The sequence below is a fragment of the Gorilla gorilla genome, chromosome 2 (assembly GCF_029281585.2).
Source record: "Gorilla gorilla gorilla isolate KB3781 chromosome 2, NHGRI_mGorGor1-v2.1_pri, whole genome shotgun sequence".
Taxonomy (NCBI): Eukaryota; Metazoa; Chordata; class Mammalia; order Primates; family Hominidae; genus Gorilla; species Gorilla gorilla.
This window is the reverse complement of record NC_086017.1, coordinates 171,470,934-171,498,551: the sequence shown is the minus strand read 5'-3', so window position 1 is coordinate 171,498,551 and position 27,618 is coordinate 171,470,934. Positions and strand designations below refer to the sequence as shown.

At 36.2% G+C, this 27,618-nt stretch overlaps 1 protein-coding gene across 6 annotated transcripts in view; it reads left to right on the top strand.

Annotated features, from left to right (window-relative positions):
- The window catches only part of IFT80 (intraflagellar transport 80), a 144,443-nt gene that overhangs the window by 28,071 nt on the left and 88,754 nt on the right, over positions 1–27,618 (top strand). For all 6 annotated transcript variants that reach the window (XM_019023796.3, XM_055381922.2, XM_063704339.1 and 3 more), the window contains 3 exons: positions 5,062–5,171; positions 13,629–13,718; positions 15,060–15,197. In XM_019023796.3, coding sequence (XP_018879341.1) covers positions 5,062–5,171; positions 13,629–13,718; positions 15,060–15,197 — 338 coding nt within the window. The remainder of the gene's footprint in view (positions 1–5,061; positions 5,172–13,628; positions 13,719–15,059; positions 15,198–27,618) is intronic.

Below are 27,618 nucleotides of genomic sequence, written 5' to 3'. Positions count from 1 at the left end.
GCTTAGAGACAGAAGACCATGAGACCTAAAAGTCAGGTGAGTGGGAGCTAACTCCTTGGGCCAGAGTGTAGGCCGTGTGAAGGATAGTACTGCCAAGGGGACCAAAACACTGACAGTCCTGGATGCTAAAAGAAGGGGTTTGGCATTTATTCTATAAGCATACAAAACCTTTAAAAAATTGACCAGGAAAATAAAGATAATGCCAATCTTTTAGACAGATTCCCTTTTCAGTAATAATACAGTTAAACTAGAGGAGGTAGAGATTAAATAGAGGTGGCCAGTAAGATTTCAAATTGTCTATGCTAGTAAGGCAGTGATTAAGGCTTGAATAGAGGCAGTGACAACAGTAGTTGAAAAAGTGGATAGTTCTCAGAGACTGAGAGGGATGTACCCTGTAAGAGTAAAGACTTCAAAGAGGGATAAATTAGGAAATATATGTGGAGGGATGATGGTTTTGGATATGTAGAACTTGAAGCTCTGTGATGGAGATCTCTTTGTATCAAGTAGAAATGTGTTGGAGCTCAGAGGTAAAGGCTAAAATATTAATTTGGGAGTCAGTTACATTAAGTGAAAGGTGAAGCTATGGGGAAGTTGAGACCCCCCAAGGGAGAAGTGGTTGAAGATAGAAACTTAAAAAAAAATTCCTTTATTTAAACTTTTTCTTGTATTGATCCAGTGATATATGTAAGCATGGAGCATGGAATTTTTTGAATAAATCCCACTTGATTAACTATTGTTAGCTCATGTCTCCTACAAATAAAATGAAAAGGAAATCATTCTTGGTGTTTGAATGCCAATGATTTGGCCAAAACAGAAAAAAAAAAAATCAAATGGCTACTACTATGAACAATACAGTAAGCAAATGCTTGCTTATTACATTACAAAATAATTTGTAGTAGTTAACAGATAGTGCTATATACTGCCAGACTCTATTCCAAGTACTTTACTTCTTCTATTCACTCAATATAGACCGATACTGCATTCAAGGCAAAGATAGCTACTGTAATTTATTACAGTAGTGAACAGTTTGTTTCAAAGGCATTCTTAAAAACATACAAAAACAGCGTTTTTAGGGGATACTTTTATAGTATGAATGTGAAAAACATGGTATATTTGACCATGTACTTCCTTAAAACAATTGAAATACATTTTTGTCTCCTCTTCTGTGGTTTAAAATGCCTTCAACAGGTTGAAAGAATTTAGATAATTTGTTTTATGGAGAGATAAGGGTCTGACATTTAACACAACCCCAGGTGCATGTGGTTTCTTAAAAAATGTCAAAAAGGTCACATGATTTTAGTGTACAAAGTTAGAAAAACAAGATCTTTTTGAGTGTCTTAGCAGAAATGGAGCATAAATTAAAATTTCCAATATAAAAAGTAAAAAACTATTTATTATAAAGCTATTTTTTGTTTTTTGTCCATTTTTGTTAATGATGAAATAAATAACATTTTGTTACATAATTTGCTAAACTCTTTGTTTTAAAGTAATTCAATGCAAAGGCTAAGTTTGTTATTTCCATGGTGACTTTGCAAAGCAAAACATAGCACTGGGAATAATTCATGCTTTAATAAATATATTTTAAAAATTTGAAATATTATAAATTTTTTAAATGCTAGTGGATGGATTTCATAATAATACAAATTATTTCGTGAAGCTGATTCTTCCACTTTTAATAATGATCTTTATTAGAACCACCCAAATTGAAAGTTGTATAGCTATGTAGTTTATTTCCTTTTAGAAAAGAAAATGTTCATATATACAGTAGTTTAATGCTTAATATTTTAAGTGTAAGGAATGATTATAATAAAGATCAAGGTTTTTAATGTGATATACATTTTGAATTTTTAATGGTTAAGGAGAGTAACTAATGAGTCCTATCTATTGACCATGCTTATTTATCATAAATAAATAATTTATTTGTTTCCATTGCTTGTATTTTGATTGAAGGAATGTGGTTAAAAACCACATGTTATAACAAAGGAATTACTTAACTTTTTCTTTATTAGCTTATTTTCTTTTATTATATAAGTTATACCTGTTTCTTTAACATTATTGTTTACAAATTTGTTTTATAAGCAGGAAATGAATTATCTCTTTGTCCCAAAAGGGAAGATAAATACTATGAAGAAAGGTTCATAAACAAGGAAATGGTGTCATAGCTGACTTAATGGGACCACAAATTAAATGTTAAAGTTAAGAGGACTAAAGAGTCCTTAGTTCCTCATTCTGTACCCCAACTGTGCCTTTTACCACAACTAAAGCCTTAAAGTCACATCCTGTATAACTCAATGGGAGTTGTATTTACTGAATTATTTCCTTGAGGGTAGATGTTTGTCACAGTTTGGTATACACGCCAGGAAAGTATAATTTTACTGAGTGTATTTATGAAGATCTGATAGGCTATAAATTAAAACATATTAATTTACTTTTTTGTACAAAAATTATAACTATAATAATGGAAATAAAGATGGCTTATATAATTCTACAACCTTAGCTAGTAAGTCCCTGTCACTCCTTTCCAGTCCTCACCAAGAACTACATTTGAAATATCTGAAATTTTGACTTCTATTTTTGGGGAGTTTATTAAGGTTAAACTTCGTTCATTTGGAGATTTATTTTTGAAGCACAGGTCAACTCCTGGCTACTCCCAGAGAATATTCCCAGAAAATATACTCATCAAGTACAGAAAAAGGAGGAGTACCTTCTGAGGTTGGCCATCTCATCAGGAAGAATTTCTGTGGGTTCCTTTGATACAGAACAATCCTTGATGTCATTGACTAAACAGGATATTTAGACATTTTATAACACCTGAACTGTGGAAGACATGTTTCAGGGTTTTTTTTTTTTTTTTTTTGGACTGGGTCTAGACTAGACTTTCTAACCTCTATAAACCATCGGGACTTGCTCACAATTGAATTATGTTTTTATTAGGGAGAAAATAGCACAAAAAAAGTAGGGTACCTCTTAAACAAAAGCATTTGTCTTACTGAAATTTATTCAGTAAGACATTGATTTATTGATTATATCATCAGTTGGGCTTTTCATTTGAATAAACAATTAAATTTTATTGATTGCCCACAAACCCTGAAATTCAGATTTCATTCTACTAAGAATGTAAATTCCTTAATGATTCATTCATTTATTCATTGATTCGTTGATTCACAGAAAGTCAATTACTACAATAGTCTGATTTAGGAGTCCTAGGCAATTTTTAAAAGATGGTTTTGTAAATATAGTTGGGTTACTATTTCATAGATTAACTACATAACCTTGATTCACCTGCCTAATGACTAGGCAGCTGGGCCGGGCAAGTGGAAAACAGATTATTTACTGCCGTATAACCAATGCTTTCAATAAATATGATAGTCATTTTTTAAAACTAGGCTTACTTAAAGTATAGTCTTCCAGAAGACATTAGGTAATCTAGAAAGTAATTAAGGTAAGAAATACTATACTTAAATGTAATTGATTTTAAAAATACCGTCTCTAAATTCCTATTGGCAATTGAAAACACTATCAAGTGTAATGTAGTTTATAGAGTGGTAGGTAAATCAAACTTGTACTTTTCCTCTGGAAGTAAACTTTATGCTAGTTATAAGATATTGGAGCTTTTTTTAGCCAAGCTTTTGGGCTAAAGCCAAACCTAATAGATAACAAAATTTTCCCTAATCTGATATAAAAAAATTTGCCATTTGTGAATTCATGAGTGGGAGGTTATTAGCTTGTTTTTGGATGAAGTTATTTCTGTCCATTAGTCTGCTGCTTAAGCAGCATGTGAGGGGAAGTTCTATTGCCTGTTGTAGCATCAGGTATGATAATTAATTTATAAGGTGAGTATACCATTTGTATTTTAATATATAAAATTTAAGTTACTTTATGCGTTGAGTCAGTTTAGTACTGATGGCTATAACTCCATTGCTGGGTATATACCCAAAAGAAAGGAAATCAGTATATTAAAGAGATAGCTACACTTTTGTGTTTGTTGCAACTCTGTTCACAATACCAAGATTTGGAGGCAACCTAAGTGTCCATCAACAGATGACTAGATAAAGAAAATGTGGTACTTATATACAGTGGAGTACTATTCAGCCATAAAAAAGAATGAGATTCAATAATTTGCTACAACATGGATGGAACTGTAGTTCATTCATTATGTTGAGTGAAATGAGCCAGGCACAGAAACACAAACATTGCGTGTTCTCACTTATTTGTGGGATCTAAAAATCAAAACAATGGAACCCATGGAGATAGAGAGAAGGATGGTAACAAGATGCTGGGAAAGGTAGTGAGGGGGTTATGAGGGAGGTGGGGTGGTTAATGGGTACCAAAAATAGAATGAATGAATGAATAAGGCCTAGTATTTGATAACACAACAGGGTGAGAGTACAATTGGATTGTTCATAACACAAAGGAAAAATGCTTGAGAGGATGGATACCCCATTTTCCATGATGTAATTGTTATGTATTGTATGCCTGTATCAAAAGATCTCATGTGTCCCATAAATATATATATCTACTGTGTACCCACAAAGATTAAAAATAAAAATTTTTAAAAAGCTTGCTAGGTGATTACAATGTGCAGCCAAGCCCCAAGACTGCTGCTTTAAACCAACATCATTTGTTGAACTAGTTGCAAATAAATGTAAAAACATTTGCTGCCAATAAATAAATACATACTGATGGCTGTCAATGATGGGAAATGATAAATCATGACTTTTCTGCTATTTCTTTATATATTAAAAATGAAGTATATTTATTTTATCTTATGTATTTCAATAGCACCTATATGGAATTTCTAAAAACTCCATATTTTCTCAGCAAGATCCTAATTAGTTAAAAATATAGTATGTCAGTTGCTCACAGTAGATTTTCAAAGGTCAATATTAACCCAGTCAGCATTTCAACATCAGACTATATACTCTAATTTGAAAGGTCCATTGAAAAGAGAAGAAATGAAATGACACCTCATATGGCTTTTTTGATCCTCTTAATCTCTCTTTTTATAAGGCATAATAATTAAAGTTTATCAGCCTTTTTTTTTCTTTTTTCATCTTACAGGAACACCAGTGTATTCAGTAGCGTGGGGCCCTGATTCAGAAAAGGTTCTTTATACAGCAGGCAAGCAGCTAATCATTAAACCTCTTCAACCAAATGCTAAAGTTTTGCAGGTACTTCTCAGTCATTTATAAATTGTTATCAGGGTCTGCCTGACTGCTAAACTAGAGGGCACTTGCTTAGGAGTCTCTTTCTTCTGGGTGATCTTTTTACAGTCTGGTCTTTAAGTACATGGTTCAATCAGCCTTTATTACAGAACAAGGAATATCTTTATATTTCCAACAAGGTTTGTTTTCCCCTTATTCCAACTCATTTTGATAATGATACAGCATAGTTTTGCTAATAAGAACACAGGCTTTGGAGTTAGCTACTTGGGTTCAAATCTTCACTCACTTACCTATACATGACCTTAGGCAAGTTATAAAATATTGTTGAATGTCAGCCTTCAATATCTCAACTAAGAGATGAGAACATCTCTTAGTTAGTGACACTAATATCAGCTTAACAGGATTGCTGTAAGGATTAAATGAGTTAAAATTGCAAAGTGCAAAGGACAATTCTGGGCATACAGTAAGCACTCAATATACAGTACCTGTTATTATCTGTATTATTATGCTATTATAAGTTGCTATGCCATCTCTACCTTTTAGTCAACCAAGGAGACCAGGAAAACATTGTAAAATGACTAGGTCTTGAGTAAAAGATTTGTTGGTAGACATTGACAGGCTACAGCAGGCATAGAAGTGTTTTCACAGTTGAGTAGATGTAGATTTTAGGGAATAAGGACATAGAGATGACTTTGAGGTTCCATATTAATAACATCTGTACAGATTATGCTATATGTATTTTACACAGCCAAAATGCATTTACATTTTTATGGTGTGCAGAACACTCTGCTAGGAACTATAGGGACATGCAAGAATAGAACATACAAGCCCCTGTCCTTAGGCACCTAAGGTAAAGAATTTGGGCAAAGGGAAGAAGCTGGGAAAGAGGACTAGTTTTGATGGCTCTTAGTCAAAGTCCTTCCATGCCAATTACCTGCGCTGAAAATCTGCTATGAAATTTATACAGCAAAAACAGACAAGTTGAATCTTTTAGTTTATACCTTTAGTTTATAGTTATGTGAATTTGTTTTTTTTTCTTTTTTTTTTAATTATACTTTAAGTTCTAGGGTACATGTGCACAATGTGCAGGTTTGTTACATAGGTATACATGTGCCATGTAGGTTTGCTGCACCCATTAACTCATCATTTATATTAGGTATTTCTCCTAATGCTATCCCTCCCCCAGTCCCCCCACCTTACGACAGGCCCTGGTGTGTGATGTTCCCCGTCCTGTGTACAAGTGTTCTTATTGTTCAGTTCCCACCTATGAGTGAGAACATGTGGTGTTTGGTTTTCTGTCCTTGTGATAGTTTGCTGAGAATAATGATTTCCAGCTTCATCCATGTCCCTGCAAAGGACATGAACTCATCCTGTATTATGGCTGCATAGTATTCCATGGTGTATATGTGCCACATTTTCTTAATCCAGTCCATCACTGATGGACATTTGTATTGGTTCCAAGTCTTTGCTATTGTGAATAGTGCCACAATAAATATATGTGTGCATGTGTCTTTATAGTAGCATAGTTTATAATCCTTTGGGTATATACCCAGTAATGGGATGGCTGGGTCAAATGGTATTTCTAGTTTTACATCCTTGAGGAATTGCCACCCTGTCTTCCACAGTGGCTGAACTAGTTTACACTCCCACCAACAGTGTAAAAGGATTCCTGTTTCTCCATATCCTCTCCAGCACTGTTGTTTCCTGATTTTTTAATGATCACCATTCTAACTGGTGTGAGATGGTATCTCATTGTGGTTTTGATTTGCATTTCTCTGATGACCAGTGTTGATGAGCATTTTTTCATGTATCTGTTGGCTGCATAAATGTCTTCTTTTGAGAAGCGTCTGTTCATATCCTTTGCCCAGTTTTTGATGGGGTTGTTTTTTTCTTATAAATTTAAGTTCTTTGTAGATTCTGGATATTAGCCCTTTGTCAGATGGGTAGATTGCAAAAATTTTCTCCCATTCTGTAGGTTGCCTGTTCACTCTGATGGTAGTTTCTTTTGTTGTGCAGAAGCTCTTTAGTTTAATTAGATCCCATTTGTCAATTTTGGCTTTTGTTGCCATTGCTTTTGGTGTATTAGTCATGAAGTCCTTGCCAATGCCAATGTCCTGAATGGTATTGCCTAGATTTTCTTCTAGGATTTTTATGGTTTTAGGTCTAACATTTAAGTCTTTAACCCATCTTGAATTAATTTTTGTATAAGGTGTAAGGAAGGGAACCAGTTTCAGCTTTCTATATATGGCTAACCAGTTTTCCCAGCACCATTTATTAAATAGGGAATCCTTTCCCCATTGCTTGTTTTTGTCAGGTTTGTCAAAGATCAGATGGTTGTAAATGTATGGTGTTATTTCTGAGGGCTCTGTTCTGTTCCATTGGTGTGTATCTCTGTTTTTGTACCAGTACCATGCTGTTTTGGTAGCCTTGTAGTATAGTTTGAAGTCAGGTAGCGTGATGCCTCCAGCTTTGTTCTTTTTGCTTAGGATTGTCTTGGCAATGCAGGCTCTTTTTGGTTCCGTATGAACTTTAAAGTAGTTTTTTCCAATCCTGTGAAGAAAGTGATTGGTAGTTTGATGGGGATGGCATTGAATCTATAAATTACTTTGGGCAGTATGGCCATTTTCACGATATTGATTCTTCGTATCTATAAGCATGGAATGTTCTTCCATTTGTTTGTGTCCTCCTTTATTTTGTCGAGCAGTGGTTTGTAGTTCTCCTTTAAGAGGTCCCTCACATCCGTTGTAAGTTGGATTCCTAGGTATTTTAGTATCTGTGTAGCAATTGTGAATGGGAGTTCACTCATTATTTGGCTCTCTGTTTGTCATTGGTGTATAGAAATGGTTGTGATTTTTGCATACTGATTTTGTATCCTGAGACTTTGCTGAAGTTGGTTATCAGCTTAAGGAGATTTTGGGCTGAGATGATGGGGTTTTCTAAATATACGATTGTGTCATCTGCAAACAGGGACAATTTGACTTCCTCTTTTCCTAATTGAATACCCTTTATTTCCTTCTCTTGCCTGATTGCCCGGGCCAGAACTTCCAACACTATGTTGAATAGGAGTGGTGAGAGAGGGCATCCCTGTCTTGTGCCAGTTTTCAAAGGGAATGCTTCCAGTTTTTGCCCATTCAGTATGATATTGGCTGTGGGTTTGTCATAAGTAGCTCTTATTATTTTGAGATATGTTCCATCAATACCTACTTTATTGAGAGTTTTTAGCATGAAGGGCTGCTGAATTTTGTCGAAGGCCTTTTCTGCATCTATTGAGATAATCATGTGGTTTTGTCGTTGGTTCTGTTTATGTGATGGATTACGTTTCTTTATTTGCATATGTTGAACCAGCCTTGCATCCCAGGGATGAAGCCAACTTGATCGTGGTGGATAAGCTTTTTGATGTGCTGCTGGATTCAGTTTCCCAGTACTTTTTTTGAGGATTTTTGCATCGATGTTCATCAGGGATATTGGTCTAAAATTCTCTTCTTTGGTTGTGTCTCTGCCAGGCTTTCATATCAGCATGATGATGGCCTCATAAAATGAGTTAGGAAGGATTCCCTCGTTTTCTATTGATTGGAATAATTTCAGAAGGAATGGTTCCAGCTCCTCTTTGTACCTCTGGTAGAATTCGGCTGTGAATCTGTCTGGTCCTGGACTTTTTTTGGTTGGTAGGTTATTAATTATTGCCTCAATTTCAGAGCCTGCTGTCAGTCTATTCAACTTCTTCCTGGTTTAGTCTTGGGAGGGCATATGTGTCCAGGAGTTAATCGATTTCTTCTAGATTTTCTAGTTTATTTGCGTAGAGGTGTTTATTGTATTCTCTGATGGTAGTTTGTATTTCTGTGAAATCGGTGGCGATATCCCCTTTATCATTTTTTATTGTATCTATTTGATTCTTCTCTCTTTTCTTCTTATTAGTCTTGCTAGTGGTCTATCAATTTTGTTGATCTTTTCAAAAAACCAGCTCCTGGATTCATTGATTTTTTTGAAGAGTTTTTTGTGTCTCTATCTCCTTCAGTTCTGCTCTGATCTTAGTTATTTCTTGCCTTCTGTTAGCTTTTGAATGTGTTTTCTCTTGTTTCTCTAGTTCTTTTAATTGTGATGTTAGGGTGTCAATTTTAGATCTTTCCTGATTTCTCTTGTGGGCATTTAGTGCTATAAATTTCCCTCTACACACTGCTTTAAATGTGTCCCAAAGATTCTGGTACATTGTGTCTTTGTTCTCATTGGTTTCAAAGAACATCTTTATTTCTGCCTTCATTTCGTTATGTACCCAGTAGTCATTCAGGAGCAGGTTGTTCAGTTTCCATGTAGTTGAGCGGTTTTGAGTGAGTTTCTTAATCCTGAGTTCTAATTTGATTGCACTGTGGTCTGAGAGACAGTTTGTTGTGATTTCTGTTCTTTTACATTTGCTGAGGAGTGCTTTACTTCCTGCTATGCGGTCAATTTTGGAATAAGTGTGGTGTGGTGCTGAGAATAATGTATATTCTGTTGCTTTGGGGTGGAGAGTTCTGTAGATGTCTATTGGGTCTGCTTGGTGCAGAGCTGAGTTCAATTCCTGGATATCCTTGTTAACCTTCTGTCTTGTTGATCTGTCTAATATTGACAGTGGGGTGTTAAAGTCTCCCATTATTATTGTGTGGGAGTCCAAGTTTCTTTTTAGGTCTCTAAGGACTTGCTTTATGAATCTGGGTGCTCCTGTATTGGGTGCATATGTATTTAGGATAGTTAGCTCTTCTTGTTGAATTGATCCCTTTACCATTATGTAATGCCCTTCTTTGTCTCTTTTGATCTTTGTTGGTTTAAAGTCTGTTTAACAGAGACTAGGATTGCAACCCCTGCTTTTTTTGCTTTCCATTTGCATGGTAGATCTTCCTCCATCCCTTTATTTTGAGCCTATGTGTGTCTCTGCATGTGAGATGGGTCTCCTGAATACAGCACACTGATGGATCTTGATTCTTCATCCAATTTGCCAGTCTGTGTCTTTTAATTGGGGCATTTAGCCCATTTACATTTAAGGTTAATATTGTTATGTGTGAATTTGATCCTGACATGATGTTAGCTGGTTATTTTGCCCATTAGTTGGGTTATTTTGCCCATTAGTTGCCCATAGATGCTTCCTAGCATCAATGGTCTTTACAATTTGGAATGTTTTTGCAGTGGCTGGTACTGGTTGTTCCTTTCCATGTTTAGTGCTTCCTTCAGGAGCTTTTGTAAGGCAGGCCTGGTGGTGACAAAATCTCTCAGCATTTGCTTGTCTGTAAAGGATTTTATTTCTTCTTCACTTATGAAGCTTAGTTTGGTCAGATATGAAATTCAGGGTTGAAAATTCTTTCCTTTAAGAATGTTGAATATTGGCCCCCAATCTCCCTTCTGGCTTGTAGAGTTTCTGCTGAGAGATCCTTTGTTAGTCTGATGGGATTCCCTTTGTGGGTAACCCGATCTTTCTTTCTGGCTGCCCTTAACATTTTTTCCTTCATTTCTACCTTGGTGAATCTGACAATTATGTGTCTTGGGGTTGCTCTTCTTGAGGAGTATCTTTGTTGTGTTCTCTGTATTTCCTGAATTTGAATGTTGGCCTGCCTTGCTAGGTTGGGGAAGTTCTCTTGGATAATATCCTGAAGAGTGTTTTCCAACTTCGTTCCATTCTCCCCATCACTTTCAGGTACACCAATCAAATGTAGATTTGGTCTTTTCGCATAGTCCCATATTTCTTGGAGGCTTTGTTCGTCTCTTTTTACTCTTTTTTGTCTAAACTTCTCTCTCACTTTATTTCATTAATTTGATCTTCAATCACTGATACCCTTTCTTCCACTTGATCGAATCAGCTACTGAAGCTTGTGCATGCGTCAAGTAGTTCTCATGCCATGGTTTTCAGTTCCATCAGGTCATTTAAGGTCTTCTCTATGCTGTTTATTCTAGTTAGCCATTCATCTAATCTTTTTTCAAGTTTTTTAGCTTCCTTGTGATGGCTTAGGACATACTCTTTTAGCTCGGGGAAGTTTGTTATTACCTTCTGAAGCCTACTTATGTCAACTCGTCAAAGTCATTCTCTGTCCAGCTTTGTTCCATTGCTGGCGAGGAGCTGCGATCCTTTGGAAGAGAAGGGGCGTTTTGGTTTTTAGAATTTTCAGCTTTTCTACTCTGGTTTCTCCCCATCTTTGTGGTTTTATCTACCTTTGGTCTTTGATGTTGGTGACCTACAGATGGTGTTTTGGTGTGGATGTCCTTTTTGTTGATGTTGATGCTATTCCTTTCTGTTTGTTAGTTTTCCTTCTAACAGTCAGGACCCTCAACTGCAGGTCTGTTGGAGTTTGCTGGAGGTCCACTTCAGGCCCTGTTTGCCTGGGTATCACCAGCAGAGGCTGCAGAATAGCAAATATTGCAGAACAGCAAATATTGCTGCCTGATCCTTCCTCTGGAAGCTTAGTCCCAGAGGGGCACCTGCCTGTATGAGGTGTCAGTCGGCCCCTAACTGTCTCCCAGTTAGGCTACATGGGGGTCAAGGACCCACTTGAGGAGGCAGTGTGTCCATTCTCAGAGCTCAAACGCCGTGCTGGGAGAACCACTGCTCTCTTCAGAGCTCAGTTGAAAATGCAGAAATCACCCGTCTTCTGTGTCGATCACACTGGGAGCTTGCAGACCAGAGCTGTTCCTATTCAGCCATCTTGGAATGGTGTCCCTGTAAATTTGTTTAGATACCTGTAATTAGGCTTATATAAATGAAACTCAGGAAGCTGGTTATATCACAATTGGTCAAGTAAAATATGGCTTAGTGGTTCAGTAGAACCTTTGGGCCAGGAGGTAGTAGAGTGAATCAAAGTATCCATTGCCAAAATTAGCTAGAGAGAAACAGGACTTAAAGTATAATTAGTAACTTCATGCAAATTATCTATTCCTTTTGGGAGACTAAAGCAGCTGCAATTCTTCTTGAGCATAAAAACATATTCAAATTAGGATTGTCCACAAAAAAGTGTGCTTAATTAATTCTTGCTTGTGGAATGCAGTTCAGAAGTATATACCTCATGTCTTTTAAGGCCTTCTCAACACCTCGAACTTGGTCTTATAGTGAGGAAATTTTCATTTATTCGTTGAATAAAAATGTAATGCATACCTATTATATACCAGGCACTGTGGTAGGTATGAGATAGTCAAAATGAAACAGAACATAGTTTCTGCCTTCAAGGAGCTTCTTGTTCAAAGGAATTTTACAAAATGCCTAATAAATTAATAAATAAATAAAAATTATTATATGTATAACAATATGCAAATATTTGTAATATATGTTGATACCCTAAATTACAGTGTAAGGAAAATTTAAATCATATTTTATTCATAAATCTTGAATATGCAATATTTATTTTGTTCCTTTAAAATGAAACTCTTAGGAATCCATGGCTGGGCATGGTGGCTCATGCCTGTAATCCCAGCACTTTGGGAGGCCAAGGCAGAACTTAACGATTTTCATATCAATGGGAGGTACTGGAACCAATCCCCCACAGATACCAAAGAATGACTGTATACCAAAGAATGAATGTATAGAATATGTACTTATCTATGGAAAACATCTTTTTGTTACATGGTAAATACAGCAGAAGTTTCTCAGAGTAGTGCAGTTGTAAACCAGACACATGAAGATAAAGTGAATGAAACTTAGAAGAATATGACAAACAGAATGAAATGAAGAGGGTAGTAAAGATGTTTGTGCAGAAGTTTAAAAAAAAATGGTTGAGGGGGGCCGAACATGGTGGCTCACGCCTGTAATCCCCGCACATTGGGAGGCCAAGGCAGGAGGATTACTTGAGCCCAGGAGCTTGAGACTAGCCTAGGCAATATAGCAAGAGTTATCTACCAAAAATGAAAAAAAAAAAAAAGTAGCTGGGTGTGGTGGCATGTCCCTGTAGTTCCAGCTACTTGGGAGGCTGAGGCAGGAGGATTGCTTGAATGTGGGAGGTCGAGACTGCAGTTGCCCTGATCACATCATTGAACTCCAACCTGCGTGACAGTGAGACCCTGTCTCAAAAATAAATAAATTAATTAATTAAATAAGTAAACAAGCATGAAGGCAATATCAGTAATGGGATCTGCTATATGAAGGAGAAAGCAAGATTTGGATTCAGTTGACATTTTTGGAATACATAACATATTCATTCAGTGTTATTGTACAAATGTCCGGCTTGAAATAGTTCAGCAGCAAGTCATTTTCCATCTGGAGTCCAGGCAACTGAGGAAATTCATAAGGTTTGAGGCTATATAGTGGATGTCTTAGGTGCTAGGTGCTTACATTAGTGTAAATTACAAATGAAACAAGCAAATGAGGTATTGTACATTGGCTATAAAAGGAAGATAGGAATCCCTGAGAAGATGACAAAGGAGTCATTAGAAAGAGGCAAAATATATTTCTTACAGAAAAAAACTTAAGTGCTTTTAAACTTATAATTAATATCTTATTCTTTTTTCTCACAGTGGAAAGCTCATGATGGCATTATTTTAAAAGTAGATTGGAACTCAGTCAATGATCTTATTTTATCTGCTGGTGAAGACTGTAAATATAAGGTATGTAATGTTTAGATTTATCACTTGGCTGAAATAATCAAATTTGTAAGTACTTAGCATATAAGAATATTCTTTTAGTTTTTTACTTTAGCCATGTCTTTTTACTCCAGTAATTTAGCAAATTATTTTATAATGTTAAGTGGTATTTTAAAGCATGGACTTCATAAAAACTATCTCATTAGCCTGGACAACACAGTGAGGCCATACCTCTACAAAAAAAAATTAGCCAGTTGTGATGGAGCACATCTGTGGTCCCAGCTACTTGGGAGGCTGAGGCGAGTGGATCACTTGAGCACAGGTGGTTGAGGCTGCAGTGAGCCATAATTGTGCCACTGCATTCCAGCCTGAGCAACAAAGTGAGACCCTCTCTGTCTCAGAAAAAGAAAGACTATCTCATTGATCTATAGAGTTTGATATTTAATAAGTAACAATATCAGTATAGCCCCTAATTTTACCGTGACTCAATTTAAGTCAGTTCAGTATGTTTTTAAAAATTAACCCTGCTGGTTTACTAAATATTGATCAATTTCAGGTCAAAATAATTTGTAGAGAGGAATAAGGTTTAATGTATTAATAACTAGAGTTAGAGGCAATTAAATTGAAATAAATACTTTTAGAGAAAGTAGGTAGAGCCCTTACAGGGAGACAAAATTTAAGCAAAATGGTAAGCAAGCTAGGTATGGTAGCTCATACCTATAACCCCAGTGCTTTGAGAGGCCAAGGCAGTAGGGTTACTTGAGACCAGGAGTTGGAGAATAGCCTAGGCAATATAACAAGACCCCATCTCTACAAAAATTTAAAAATTAGCCAAGTATGGCAGCATGTACCTGTAGTCCTTGCTTATTTGGAAGGCTAAAGCAGGAAGATCTCTTGAGCCCAGGAGATCAAGACTGCAGTGAGCTATGATCATGCTACTGTACTCCAGCCTGGGCCACAGAGTGAGACCCTGTCTCTAAAATTCAAAAAACAAAACAAAGCTAAGAACTAAACATTTCAAAATGTACTATTATATTTAAAAGGACTTAAAATGGGTAGATTTTATGTTCAGGGATTTAGTAAAATCTGAAAATTATGACAATGTTATAAAATAGTTTCTTTTTGAGACATTTAGGCTTAAAGGAATACAGCTTTGTTTTCCCCTTGTGTGATAGTAAAGACGTTTAATTGCTAATATATAAAGTGCTGATTTCTAAATTTTTATTTACTACCTTACTGGAAGACAAACTTGTTTTTATGTGGTGTCTGTTATAAAACATTTTTATTTTATTTATTTATTTTTCTTTTAGTTTTTGCAAACTTCTCCCTGATATTATAAAATATTTTTAAAAATTGCTTTTGTAGGTGTGGGATAGTTACGGCCGCCCACTGTACAATTCACAACCTCATGAGCATCCCATTACTTCAGTTGCCTGGGCTCCAGATGGAGAATTATTTGCTATTGGATCGTTTCATACTTTACGCTTGTGTGATAAAACTGGGGTAAGTTATAGTGGTGAGCAATCACAGATGTGCTGTCGTAAATGTGGTAATGCACAACACACATGGTTCTCAGTCTTTAAAAAACATTTTCAATGGATGCATCTGGTTGAATCTTTCTGATTTGTCTTCTTAATATGCTGGTTCAATCAATTCCAGATATATGGGACCAAAATCTGTTTAAGTTTGAAGAATGGGCACGATCTCTACTATTTGTCTTTCTGGAAATGTTATTTTGAGCATGATTGTGAAGGATGAAGTAGTTAAAGTATTAAAATTGATGCCCATTCAATATGGAAAATTCAGTTTTAAACTTTTTTTTTCTAACTTTCACTGACTTGAAGCTTATAAGCTTTTATTTTTTTTTTTGCTGTCAATATGTTTCATACGAAATCCCAATTGCATATTTTGTGTAAGAAATTAATAGTGCATTGGAAAAATAGTCATTTTAAGACCAGAGGACATGGCTAGATGTGGTGTTTCATGCCTGTAATCCCAGCACTTCTGGAGTCCAAGGAGGGAGGATTGCTTGAGCCCAGGAGTTTGAGACCAGCCCGGGTAACAGAGTGAAACACTGTCTGTACAAAAAAAATTGAAAAATTTGCCAGGCATGATGGTGCATACCTGTGGTCTCAGCTACTGGGAAGACTGAGGTGGGAGGCTCACTGGAGCCCAGGAGGTGGAGGCTGTAGCAAGCTATAATCATGCCACTGTACTCCAGCCTGGATGAGAATTAGACCCTGTCTCTAAATAAATAAATAAATAACCAAAGGGCATATTTTTCTTTATCAAGAATTCATATTTGAATACATGCAAGAATTTTTCCTCACAAGAGAATATGCCCTCCTTCATACAAATTCTGTTTAGAACCTGGGGAAATAGCCAAGCTCAGCAGCATTTACCCATTGTATTTGAATGAATTGTTCGTTGAAGTACCCCAAAAGCAGCAGCATTATGTGGTAAAAAGAGTTTGAGTGCGGCTGTTTTATACTATTCCTAACTGGGGAAATCATAAAATTGTTCTGTGGCTTATTTGCCTCTAATGCAGAATAAGACAGAATTTTTAGAGCTTTTAATCTATTAAGATTTCTGGTTACTTGTTTTCTATCACATAAAATATGAAGTCCTCTGCCTGGCTTTAAAAGCTGTTTGAAACCTGGTGCCATAAAATCCATTCAGTCTTTTCCTCCACAACTCTCTAAGTATGTTCAACTCACATTGAACACTGGCTTTTGAACCTTTCCTGCCTCTTACTAACATCCCTACTCATTTTCTCATTTCATGGAATACTTTGATTTCTGTCTTAGACCATAGTGAGTCCCACTCATTCTTTTTATTTTATTTTATTTATTTATTTATTTTTTTGAGACGGAGCCTTGCTCTGTCGCCCAGGCTGGAGTGCAGTGGTGCGGTCTCAGCTCACTGCAAGCTCCGCCTACCAGGTTCACGCCATTCTCCTACCTTAGCCTCCCTAGCAGCTGGGACTACAGGCACTCGTCACCACGCCCAGCTAGTTTTTTTGGTGTGTTTTTAGCGGAGACGGGGTTTCACTGTGTTAGCCAGGATGGTCTCGATCTCCTGACCTAGTGATCCACCCACCTCAGCCTCCCAAAGTGCTGGGATTACAGCTGTGAGCCACCCAGCCCGGCCCAAGTTCCACTCATTCTTAAAGACCTGTCTCAAGTTTGACTTTCTTTGATCATGCCTTCCATTGACTCTAAAGTTTGTTTGTATATTTTTCTGATTTCTTTTCTGCTAGATCCTTCCTTTCTCAATTACAACATCAGGATGTTAGATCATCCCATCTAATCACTTAAGGAGCTTTTACCTCTGATTTTCCCTATCAATGATTCTAAATCTATAGAATGTGTAGTCTCATTTTCACAATGTATTACATTCTTACATTGTCAATTTTAGTTTCATGTATATTATTTTTGACTCCCTAGTTTATAAAATCCAATAGTTCAATAATTCTGTATTATCTGTACAACACAGTAGATACTCAACAATTTATTAATAAGCCAATTTAAACATAATTTTATTTTGTCATTTTGATTAAAATATTTTAAAATTTTAAAAACTTATTAAAGGTTTACCTCGTTAAGCATCTAGTCGTTTTATTTAGAATGTTAACATCTATCTTTTATTTAATAGACATTAAATATATACTACTCATCAGACAGTGTTCTAGAAACTGGGGGTATAAATAAGAAAAAGATATAAAGACTTTTACTCAAGTTGTTGACTGTCTAGTGGAGAATTAGACTATAAGACTTACAGTACATTATGACAAGTGCTATGCAGGAAGTTTTTTATACAAGCACTGCAAAGGTGTGGAAGAGCCTAACTCAGCCTGTGGGACATTGACTAGAGAGCAGAGCCTTGAAGAATTAGTAGTTCTCCAAGCAAGGAGACAAAGTTGGGGAAGAGAGTTACAGGCAAAAGAAACCTCTTGTGAATCAAAGTACAAAAGAGTATGGTGCTTTTTGTGCAATGTCTGTAAAATTTTCATGGCATAATACCAGGAGATGATACAGAAAAGATAGATGGGCTAAAGTGTTTGCCATGCAACAGAATCCAGATTTCAGTCTTTTAAAATCTAATTCTGTTCTGTGGAGCCTCCTTTGGGGTTGCTGTGGGGTAGAAAAGAGGTGAGGGAGTTGAACCCCTGATCTCTCTCACTACCTGCAACCAGAGCAGTTCCGGTTATACTGTTAGAGCGTCTAATATAAGATTTTCTTTGAACAGCTGAAAAACAGTGAGGTTGGAAATTGAGTATATTAGTCAGTAGAGAGCCATGGATGGTGTGTAGTAACATGGTAGTATTCAAATGTTGGAAATACTGCTTTGAGGTGAAAGGAACAGTGATTCGAGAGAAGGAATAGAATAAGCAAAGGTGAGGAATCATAGTTTATTAGAAAAATTAAGAATTTAGTATGGCCACAATAGTTTGGAGTTTATCTTATGGGCAATGGTGAGTCACTGATCCATTTTAGATAGTTACCGTATTAGATTTGGCATTTTTGGGGAAGCATACTCTAAGATCATCATAGAGGACAGATTAGAGTAGAGGTACACTAGAGGCAGGATGGCTAATTAGGAGCTGTTGTAGTACAAGAAAATGATGACGTTGGCCTGAATAATAGGGAAGTAGCAGTGGAGATGGAAAGAAATAGACAGGTTCAGGAGATAAATCCTTGCTGTATAAGTAGAAAGAGACAAGAATAATTACCTGAGTTTCCATTCCTTATTGTCTGGGTGTTCGCCTGAGGATAATGCCCTTTCATGATGTGATGCCCTGTTCAATCATTACGATAGTAAACCAAGTTACCTAAATTTCAGCATTCATAAGCATCACCTGGGTATTGCAAAAATACACATTCTTGGGCACTATTTGCAATATGGAGAATCAAAATCTCAGAGAATGGGGCTCTGTGAAGTGGTATTTTTAGGAAGTTTCCTAGTTGTCTTTATGCAGGCTGTCCTCAGAGGGCACTTGAAGGAAGACTTAGTGAGATGCTTGATATTCCTTTTAAGTCCTGAAATGGGCAATGCTTAGTCTACTGTAGAAAAAATACCTTGAATTTGGAGATGAAATAGCAAACTATAATGCAGGTGATACCAAAAAAGAATAGTATAATAGAAAAAATTACATTTCTTAAAAATCTCAGGTAATTTATTCTTCTGACTTGTTCTAAGCATCTTCTTCATTTAAAATTACTGTTGGGGACCGGGCGTGGTGGCTCACGCCTGTAATCCCAGCACTTTGGGAGGCCGAGGCAGGCAGATCACGAGGTCAGGAGATCGATACCATCCTGGCTAACATGGTGAAACCCTGTCTCTACTAAAAATACAAAAACAAAATTAGCCGGGCATGGTGGCGGGTGCTGAGGCAGGAGAATGGCATGAACCCGGGAGGCAGAGCTTGCAGTGAGCCAAGATCGCACCACTGCACTCCAGCCTGGGTGACAGAGCGAGACTCTGTCTCAAAAAAAAAAAAAAAATTACTATTGGGTTATGTCTGCCACTTTGCTGCAGCAAAAATGTTGATAGTATATGAATCATATGTGTGATGGTATTATCTCTTAATGTTCTAGACTGATTCTTTCAGAATAGCTAGTTGTAAATACTGTTCAAACACTTAACTTTCATTCATTGAATTATCAATAGTTTTTTTGCTCATTTTCTGCCTTGTGTATTTTCACAAAAGGATTTGGAATTCATTTATGCAATCATTTCTTTTTGCAAGGTTTGTATTAACCCTGTAATATATCCTTTTATACAGTTATCATTTAGATTTTTATGAGTTACTTAATATTTAGATTTTTATGAGTTACTTAATGTGTTATTTATGTGTGTATGTATGCATATGTATGTATTCATGTATGTCTATATATACTATATATAATATATACAAATATATATATTATATATACATATAATATATGTGTATATATATATTTGTTCAAATCTTTCTGGAGGGTATTTTGATACTATATATCAAAAGCCCAAGAAATAAACATATACTTTAACCCAGCAATTCCAGTTTTAGGATTTATCCTAAGGTAATAATAAGATAAAGAAGGCTTAGTGGAACATTCTTTATAATTTAACAAATGGAAAGCAATCTAAATCTCTAACAGTAAGATATTATTTAACTTAATTATGGAATATAATTCTTATAATGAATTATTATATTGTTATTAAAAATGATAATTACTTTTATAATACCATGAAAATGTTTTAAAATATATGACCACAAGAAAAAAGTAGTTACAAACTTTATGCATAGGGTGATCTTATTAGTATATATCTGTATAAATGAACAGAAAAATAGTCTGACGTGATATAACAAATTTTAACAATGGTTATGTCTGGAGTTTGGTGATTTAGTCATAAGTGGTGATAGGTGATTTTTCTTCTTTTTTGCATATCTACATTTTCAAAATGTACATTTAAAAAATGTACATTTTCAAATAAAATGTACAGGTTTTGAAAAGGGAAAAAATAGCTTTATCCTTTATTTTATTTAGCCTTCCCTAGATTGTCTAATCATGTAATTCAGCCTTCTTTCTCTTTTTAAGAAATGTTGTCTTTTGAAGCTATCAATTTATTTTAGAAATATGTATTAGTTAAAATATGGGAAACTATTTTTCAGGTAACATACATTTTTTTTTTGAAACGGAGCCTCGCTCTGTCGCCAGGCTGGAGTGCAGTGGCACAATCTCGGCTCACTGCAATTTCCACCTCCTGGATTCAAGCGATTCTCCTTCTCCAGCCTCACAAGTAACTGGGACTACACGCGCACATCACCACGCCCAGCTAATTTTTGTATTTTTAGTAGAGGTGGGGCTTCCCCATGTTGGCCAGGAAGGTCTCAATCTCTTGACCTCATGATCCACCTGCCTCGGCCTCCCAAAGTGCTGGGATTACAGGCATGAGCCACTGCGCCCTGCCTGGTGACATACATCTTTATTGGGGAATAATTCTACTCACTAAGATATAAATGCTATGAGCATTTTGAGTTAAAAAAAAGTATGTAAATACTTTCTGCATATCCTTTTTTTTTTTTTTTTGAGACAGAGTCTTGCTCTGTCACCCAGGCTGGAGTGCAGTGGCACTATCTCAGCTCACTGCAATCTCTGCCTCCCGGGTTCAAGTGATTCTTGTGCCTCAGCCTCCCAAGTAGCTGAGACTACAGGCGTCCACCACCACTGCCAGCTAATTTTTTGTATTTTTAGTAGATACGGGGTTTCACCATATTGCCCAGGCTGGTCTTGAACTCCTGAGCTCAAGTGATCCATTCGTCTTGGCCTCCCAAAGTGCTGGGATTACAGGCATGAGCCACTGTTCCCGGCCTCTGCATATCTTTTTTAAGAATCCCAAGCAGAAATTGCCTTTATAGAGTTTACTTTCTTGTTGATAAGACATATATTAAAACATTAATTATACACTCAGTTATTTAATTATAGTTGTAATAAATTTTAAAAACAGGAACAGGCTGCTGTTAGTAATGAGAACTAATGTCTGGAGGGTCAAAGCAGGTTAGTGGGATGAAAGATAAGAAGGGCATCGCTTATTGAGACTCTTCACCTTTTCTTCTTACCAAGTAAGTAGATATGGTAACTGCTGGTGTCAGCTTAGAGTAAGTTGACCCAACTTACTCTTAAAGGTGTCAATTTAGACCTGAAAATTTAAGTCAGCTTATGCCAGCTGCTTTTCTCACACAATGTTTTCTCTTTTGAAAAAAAACTTGCCAAGGCTTCTTTTAAAGAGTACATGTTTTCTTGAATCTGGAAATGTTACCCTTAAATGTAGCCCCTTGTTTCTTTTTGTTTCTCTCATAATCTGTAACTTAAAGTGGTATTTATCCAGGACCAGATTTTGTGAAAGAATTTCGATATCAGATATATAAGAATCTAATCTCCAGGAATGATCTATACCCTAGCATTTTCCACAGATTTATCAAATTTCTATTTAGTGTTTGAGAGCTCTTCACAAATTTTTAGTTGAGGTGCAGTGTTCCTTTTTTTTTTTCTTTTTGAGAGGGAGTCTAGCTCTGTTGCCCAGGCTGGAGTGCAGTGGAGCGATCTCGGCTCACTGCAACCTCTGCCTCCTGGGTTCAAGAGATTCTCCTGCCTCAGCCTCCCGAGTAGCTGGGATTACAGGCGCCTGCCACAGTGCCCAGCTAATTTTTGCATTTTTTATTAGAGACGGGGTTTTTCCATATTGGCCAGACTGGTCTCGAACTTCTGACCTCAGGTGATCCACTCGCTTCGGCCTCCCAAAGTGCTGGGATTATAGGGTGAGCCACCGTGCCCAGCCCTATTCTCTTCTTTCAACCATTGACTCAAGTTTCTGGCTGCTTTTTTAAAGAAACAAATTTATCAGGATACAATTTGTATATGACACATTTTACCCATTTAAAATGTACCCAATTAAAAAAAGTGTTTTTTACTATATTCATAGGGTTGTGCAACCGTTACAAAACTCTAATTTTAGAACATTTTCCTCTCCTCTAAAAGGAATTGCGTACCCATTAACTGTCAATCCCTATTTTTCCCTACTCTATTCCTAGTCCCTGGCAACCACTAATCTACTTTTTTTCCTATAGATTTGTCAAGTTTGGACATTTCATATAAATGAAATAACACATTATGTGGCCTTTTGTGACTGGCTTCTTTCAGTTAGCATGTTTTCAAGATTCATCCATGTATCCAGTACTTTATTCTTTTTTATAGACAAATAATATTTCATCATATGTTTATAACACATTTTGTTTATTAATCAGTTAATGGACACTTAGTGGTATCAAAATTTGGTTATTAGAAATAATGCTGCTATGAATGTGTGAACATCTGTTTTTATTTTTGTGTGGACATATTTTAATTTTTCTGGAGTGTATACTTAGAAGTAGAATTACTACGACAAGTGTAACCCTATGTTTAGCTCTTTGAGGACCTGCCAAATTGTTTTCCAAAGTGGCTGTCTGCCTACTTTTGATTGCTGTCCAGTGTTCAAATACTTGTTTTTGTATTTTGTCTGGAGTACATAGGTGTTATCTGTGAGAAGGCAGATCTAATAGCAGCTGTTCTGCTATTGTTATTCCTTACATATCAAAAGTTTATTTTAAATAATTGAACATGAGTTTGTAAAAATCAGCTTTGCACATTTCAGAGCTATGCTAAACTACTGCAGTGATTCTCAAGGCAGAGTAGAGTGGGAAAGTTACCTGTTTGAATTTCATTGTTCAAGAAATTATCTAGAAAAATAGCCAAAAGGCATGAATAGTTCATAGACAAATGTAAATGGCCAATAAAAACATGAAAGGATGTTCAATTTAACTAATAAATAAATATAAAATAAAGAAGTAAATAAATAAAATGATATATTTTACCCAATAAGTTGAAAAGATTAATAATGACCTAAAACCCTCAGTTTCACTTGAGCAGGAGGAAATGAGCTGCTTTGTTTATATGGTATTAGTGGAAATATAGAGTGATTTGACTTTTTGAAGGGTATTTTGATAATACATATCCAAATGTCAGATGCACATATCCCTTGACTCAGGAATCTCTCTTCTAGGAATTTTCTTTAAAGAGATCATTGTGTAAGTACACAAAGATATATGCATATCAGTTTTCATCACAGTATTAATAGTGAAAAGTAAAAATAAATGTCCATGAGCAGGAGACTGATTGGTTATTATTCTATATACCTAAAGTGCAATACCCTCAACTCTTTAAAAATGGAGAAGGATCATGTTTAATCACCTGGAAAGATACTTGTGATGTTATTTAGTAAAAAGACTGGGTTATAGGACAGCATGTTACTCTATGATCTCACGTAAGTAAAATTGTGTACCCATGTCTTTGAATGTATGGCTAAAGGTATACCCACTGTTGTTGGTTAGTATAGTTGGGTCATCTTTTCCTTCCTCTTTAGATGATTTTGTGTAGTGTGAGCCTTTTTCTCTGACTCTGTATCAGTTATACAGATGCAATAAAGCTTTTAAAACTTTCTTCAGTAAAAATGAGCAGAAGAGGTATGGTGTCACAGAAAATGGTGGAATAGGCAGCCCTAGAAATTGGTTCCTCCACTGAAGCAGCCGTTAAGCTGGCAAAAAATGTCAGAATCAATTTTTTTCCGAGCTTTGAGATCTAATGAAAAAAACCACTAGCAACCAGAGGAGCGCTTAATTTAAAAAAAAAAAAAAATACTGCTAAATTTTGGTAAGAAAGCACTGTGGCATTTTTGCTTACCTGCCTGCTATCCCCCACTCCCAGCCTGGCGGTAGCTAAAATGATGGCAACCTGGGTTCTGGTGTGGCTTGCTGGTGTGTGTGTGTATTGGGTGGTGCAGTGGGGGTGGGGCAGGGTACACAATATGGACAGTGTCCTCAAAAAGTTGTGGTTCTCACAAATTGCACTTTTTGACCTCTCATAGTTCCCTGAATGACTGGCATAAAGTTTTGTCTTTGTTTTGACGCCTTAGAAATCTCTCGGAGTGGCATCAACAAATAAGGGCTTTGGAGGGTCCTCACATATACTGAGGGATCTGGAATGTAACATACATGCCCAGGGCCAGACACATGCTCAGAAAAGACCAGAGGATGTGAGGCTTGTATCACTGGAATATCTTTCATTTATGAACAAACAAGGAGTGAAAGCTAAAGTAGAGTTGTAGGTGGTCTGGCTGTGTATTAAAGGAGTGCCTAGGTCAGAGCCAATTGGCAAAGAGTGGGAGAGTATTTTTTTTCTTTCTTTTTGGCTCTGTCTGGCTGACCACTGAGATAACGGAATGGAGACTTCAGTGACCACACACAAAAAGCAGTCTGCAAAAATAGTTTGGAAAAGTCAGTAAATAGACAGTTAACTGAGCCCTCAACAAGCAACAATGCAAGCCTTGTTGGAGAGAGATTCTGATTTCCAGAGTTACCACATTATGATATTAAAAACATCCAATTTTCAACAAAAAATTACAAGGCATACGAGAAACAGGAAATTACGGCCCATTCACAGGGAAAGAAATTAATAGAAACCATCCCTGAGAATGCCCAGCATTGGACTTATTACACAAAGACTTTATTTTTTTTCAAAGTTTTATTGTTAATTGACAAATAATAATTGTATGTACTTATGAGGTACAGGTATTGTGATGTTTTGATATATGTATTCATCGTGGAAAGATTATATCAAGCTAACATATCTATCACCTTACATAACATTTTTTGTAGTGATAACGTTGAAAATCTTCTATTTTAGCAATTTTGAAATTTACAATACTTTGTTATTATTATTAACCATGCTATGCAATAGATTTTGAAAACTTTCTGTCCTGTCTAACTGAAACTTTATACCCTTTGATCAGCATTTCCCCATTCCCCACTACGCACCACCTGGTAACCACTGTTCTACTCTCTACTTTTATAGATTTGATTTTTTTATTCATTTAACTTTAATTTTTGTAGATACACAGTAGGTGCAGATATTTATGGCGTATATGAGATGTTTTGATGCAGGCATGCAATGTATAATAATCATATCACAGAAAATGGGGTATCCATTCCCTCAAGCATTTATCCTTTGTGTTACAAACAATCCAATTATACTCCTTTAGTGATTTTAAAATATGCAATTAAATTATTGACTATAGTCACTCTGTTGTGCTATCAAATAATAGTAGATCTTAGTCATTCTTTCTGATTTTTAAATACCTATTAACTATTCCCACCTCCTCTCCTCCCCCAACCCATGACCCTTCCCAGCCTCTGATAACCATCCTTCTCTTTTTTTTTTTTTGAGACAGAGTCTTGCTCTCTCGCCAAGGCTGGAGTGCAATGGAGCAATCTCAGCCCACTGCAACCTCTGCCTCCTGGGTTCAAGCAATTCTTCTGCCTCAGCCTCCCGAGTAGCTGGGATTACAGGTGCCTGCCATCACGCGCGGCTACTAAGTTTTGTGTTTTTTTTAGTAGAGACTGGATTTCACCCATGTTGGTCAGGCTGGTCTCGAACTCTTGACCTTAAGCGATCCACCAACCTTGGCCTCCCAAAGTGCTGGGATTACAGGCGTCATCCTTCTACTCTCTATCTCCATGAGTTCAATTGTTTTGATTTTTAAATCCCACAAATAAGTGAGAACATGCAATATTTGTCTTTCTGTACCTGGCTTATTTCACTTAACATAGTGATCTCTATGTCCATACACGTTATTGCAAATAACAGGATCTCATTAATTTTTATGAATGAATAGTACTCCATTGTGTATATGTACCACATTTTCTTTATCTATTCATCTGTTGATGGACACTTAGGTTGCTTCCACATCTTGCCCATTGTGAACAGAGCTGCAACAAACATGGAGATAGCTCTTGGATATACTGATTCTTTTCTTTTAGGTGTATACCTAGCAGTGGGATTGCTTGGTCATATGGTAGCTTTATTTTTAGTTTTTTGAGGAACCTCTAAACTCTTCTCCAGAGTGGTTGTACAAATTTACATTCTCACCAGCGGTGTATGAGTGTTCCCTTCCCTCCACATCCTCACCAGCATTTGTTATTGCCTGTCTTTTAGATATAAGCCATTTTAACTGCAGTGAGATGATATGTCACTGTAGTGTTGATTTGCATTTCTCTGATGCTCAATGATATCGAGCACCTTTTCATATACCTGTTTCCCATTTGTATGACTTCTTTTGAGAAATGTCTATTCAGATCTTTTGCCCAATTTTTGATCATATTATTAGATTTTTTTCCTATGGAGTTGTTGGGTCTCCTTATATATTCTGGTTACTAATCCTTTGTCAGATGGGTAGTTTGCAGATATCTTTTCCAATTCTGTGAGTTGTCTGTTCCCTTTGTTGATTGTCTCCTCTGCTGTACAGAAGCTTTTTAACTTGATGTGATCCCATTTGTCCATTTTTGCTTTGGTTGCCTGTGCTTGTGGAGTATTACTTAAGAAATTTTTGCCCAGACCAGCGCTGGAGATTTTTCCCAATGCTTTCTTTTAGTAGTTTCATAGTTTGGGTCTTCGATTTAAGACTTTAATCCATTTTGACTTGATTTTTGTATATGGTGAGAGATAGGGGTCTAGTTTCATTCTTCTGCATATAGATATCCTGTCTTCCCAGCACCATTTGTTGAAGAGACTGGACAAAGACTAAATCAGTGATCCTAAATATGCTCAAAGAGCCAAAGGAAAACAGATCACAGTCTGAACAAATAGAAAATACCAGTAAAAGGATAGAAATTATACAAAAGGAATGTAATAGAAATTCTGGAATTGGAAAAAAGCAAAGGATAAAAGAAGGGTACATACCCCCAGAAATGCAAAATATGTTGTCTCTTTAGCAATGAGTTTTATGCACATAAAAATTACAATGTTATGCCATTCCCATTCATCAGAAATGGGAAAATGGGGCTCCTTGTAGAACATTGATGGGAACATTAACTGGTACAGCTTTTCTCAAGGATAGTTTGGTAAAATCTGTCAAGAGCTTTGAAACTTTCGACATAGCTATTACTTCAAGGAGGTGTAAAAATGCATTGCATATTAATTTGTTCATTTATTTTCATATTTATCAATTCTTTTACAAATATTTATTGAGAGTCTGTTAGATGCCAGGTACTTGCCCTAGTTGTTAAAGAAAATCAATAAATAAAATAAATTCTGTTTTGTTGACAGTTTTTATTCCATCAGATGAAAGACTATAAACAAGCAAAAGTAACATATTTTAAATGGTAATGAGTGCTATAAAAATTAAGCTGGGCAAAGGAGATGGCATTTTTTAAATGAGATGATCAGGAAATATAAAAACAAATATAGAAACTAAATGTACATTACTGGATGGTAAGTAAAATAAATAAGGTACAAATGAATTACCTTTGGGATAAAAATTAAAAGTCATAGTACTATAATGTTTTCTA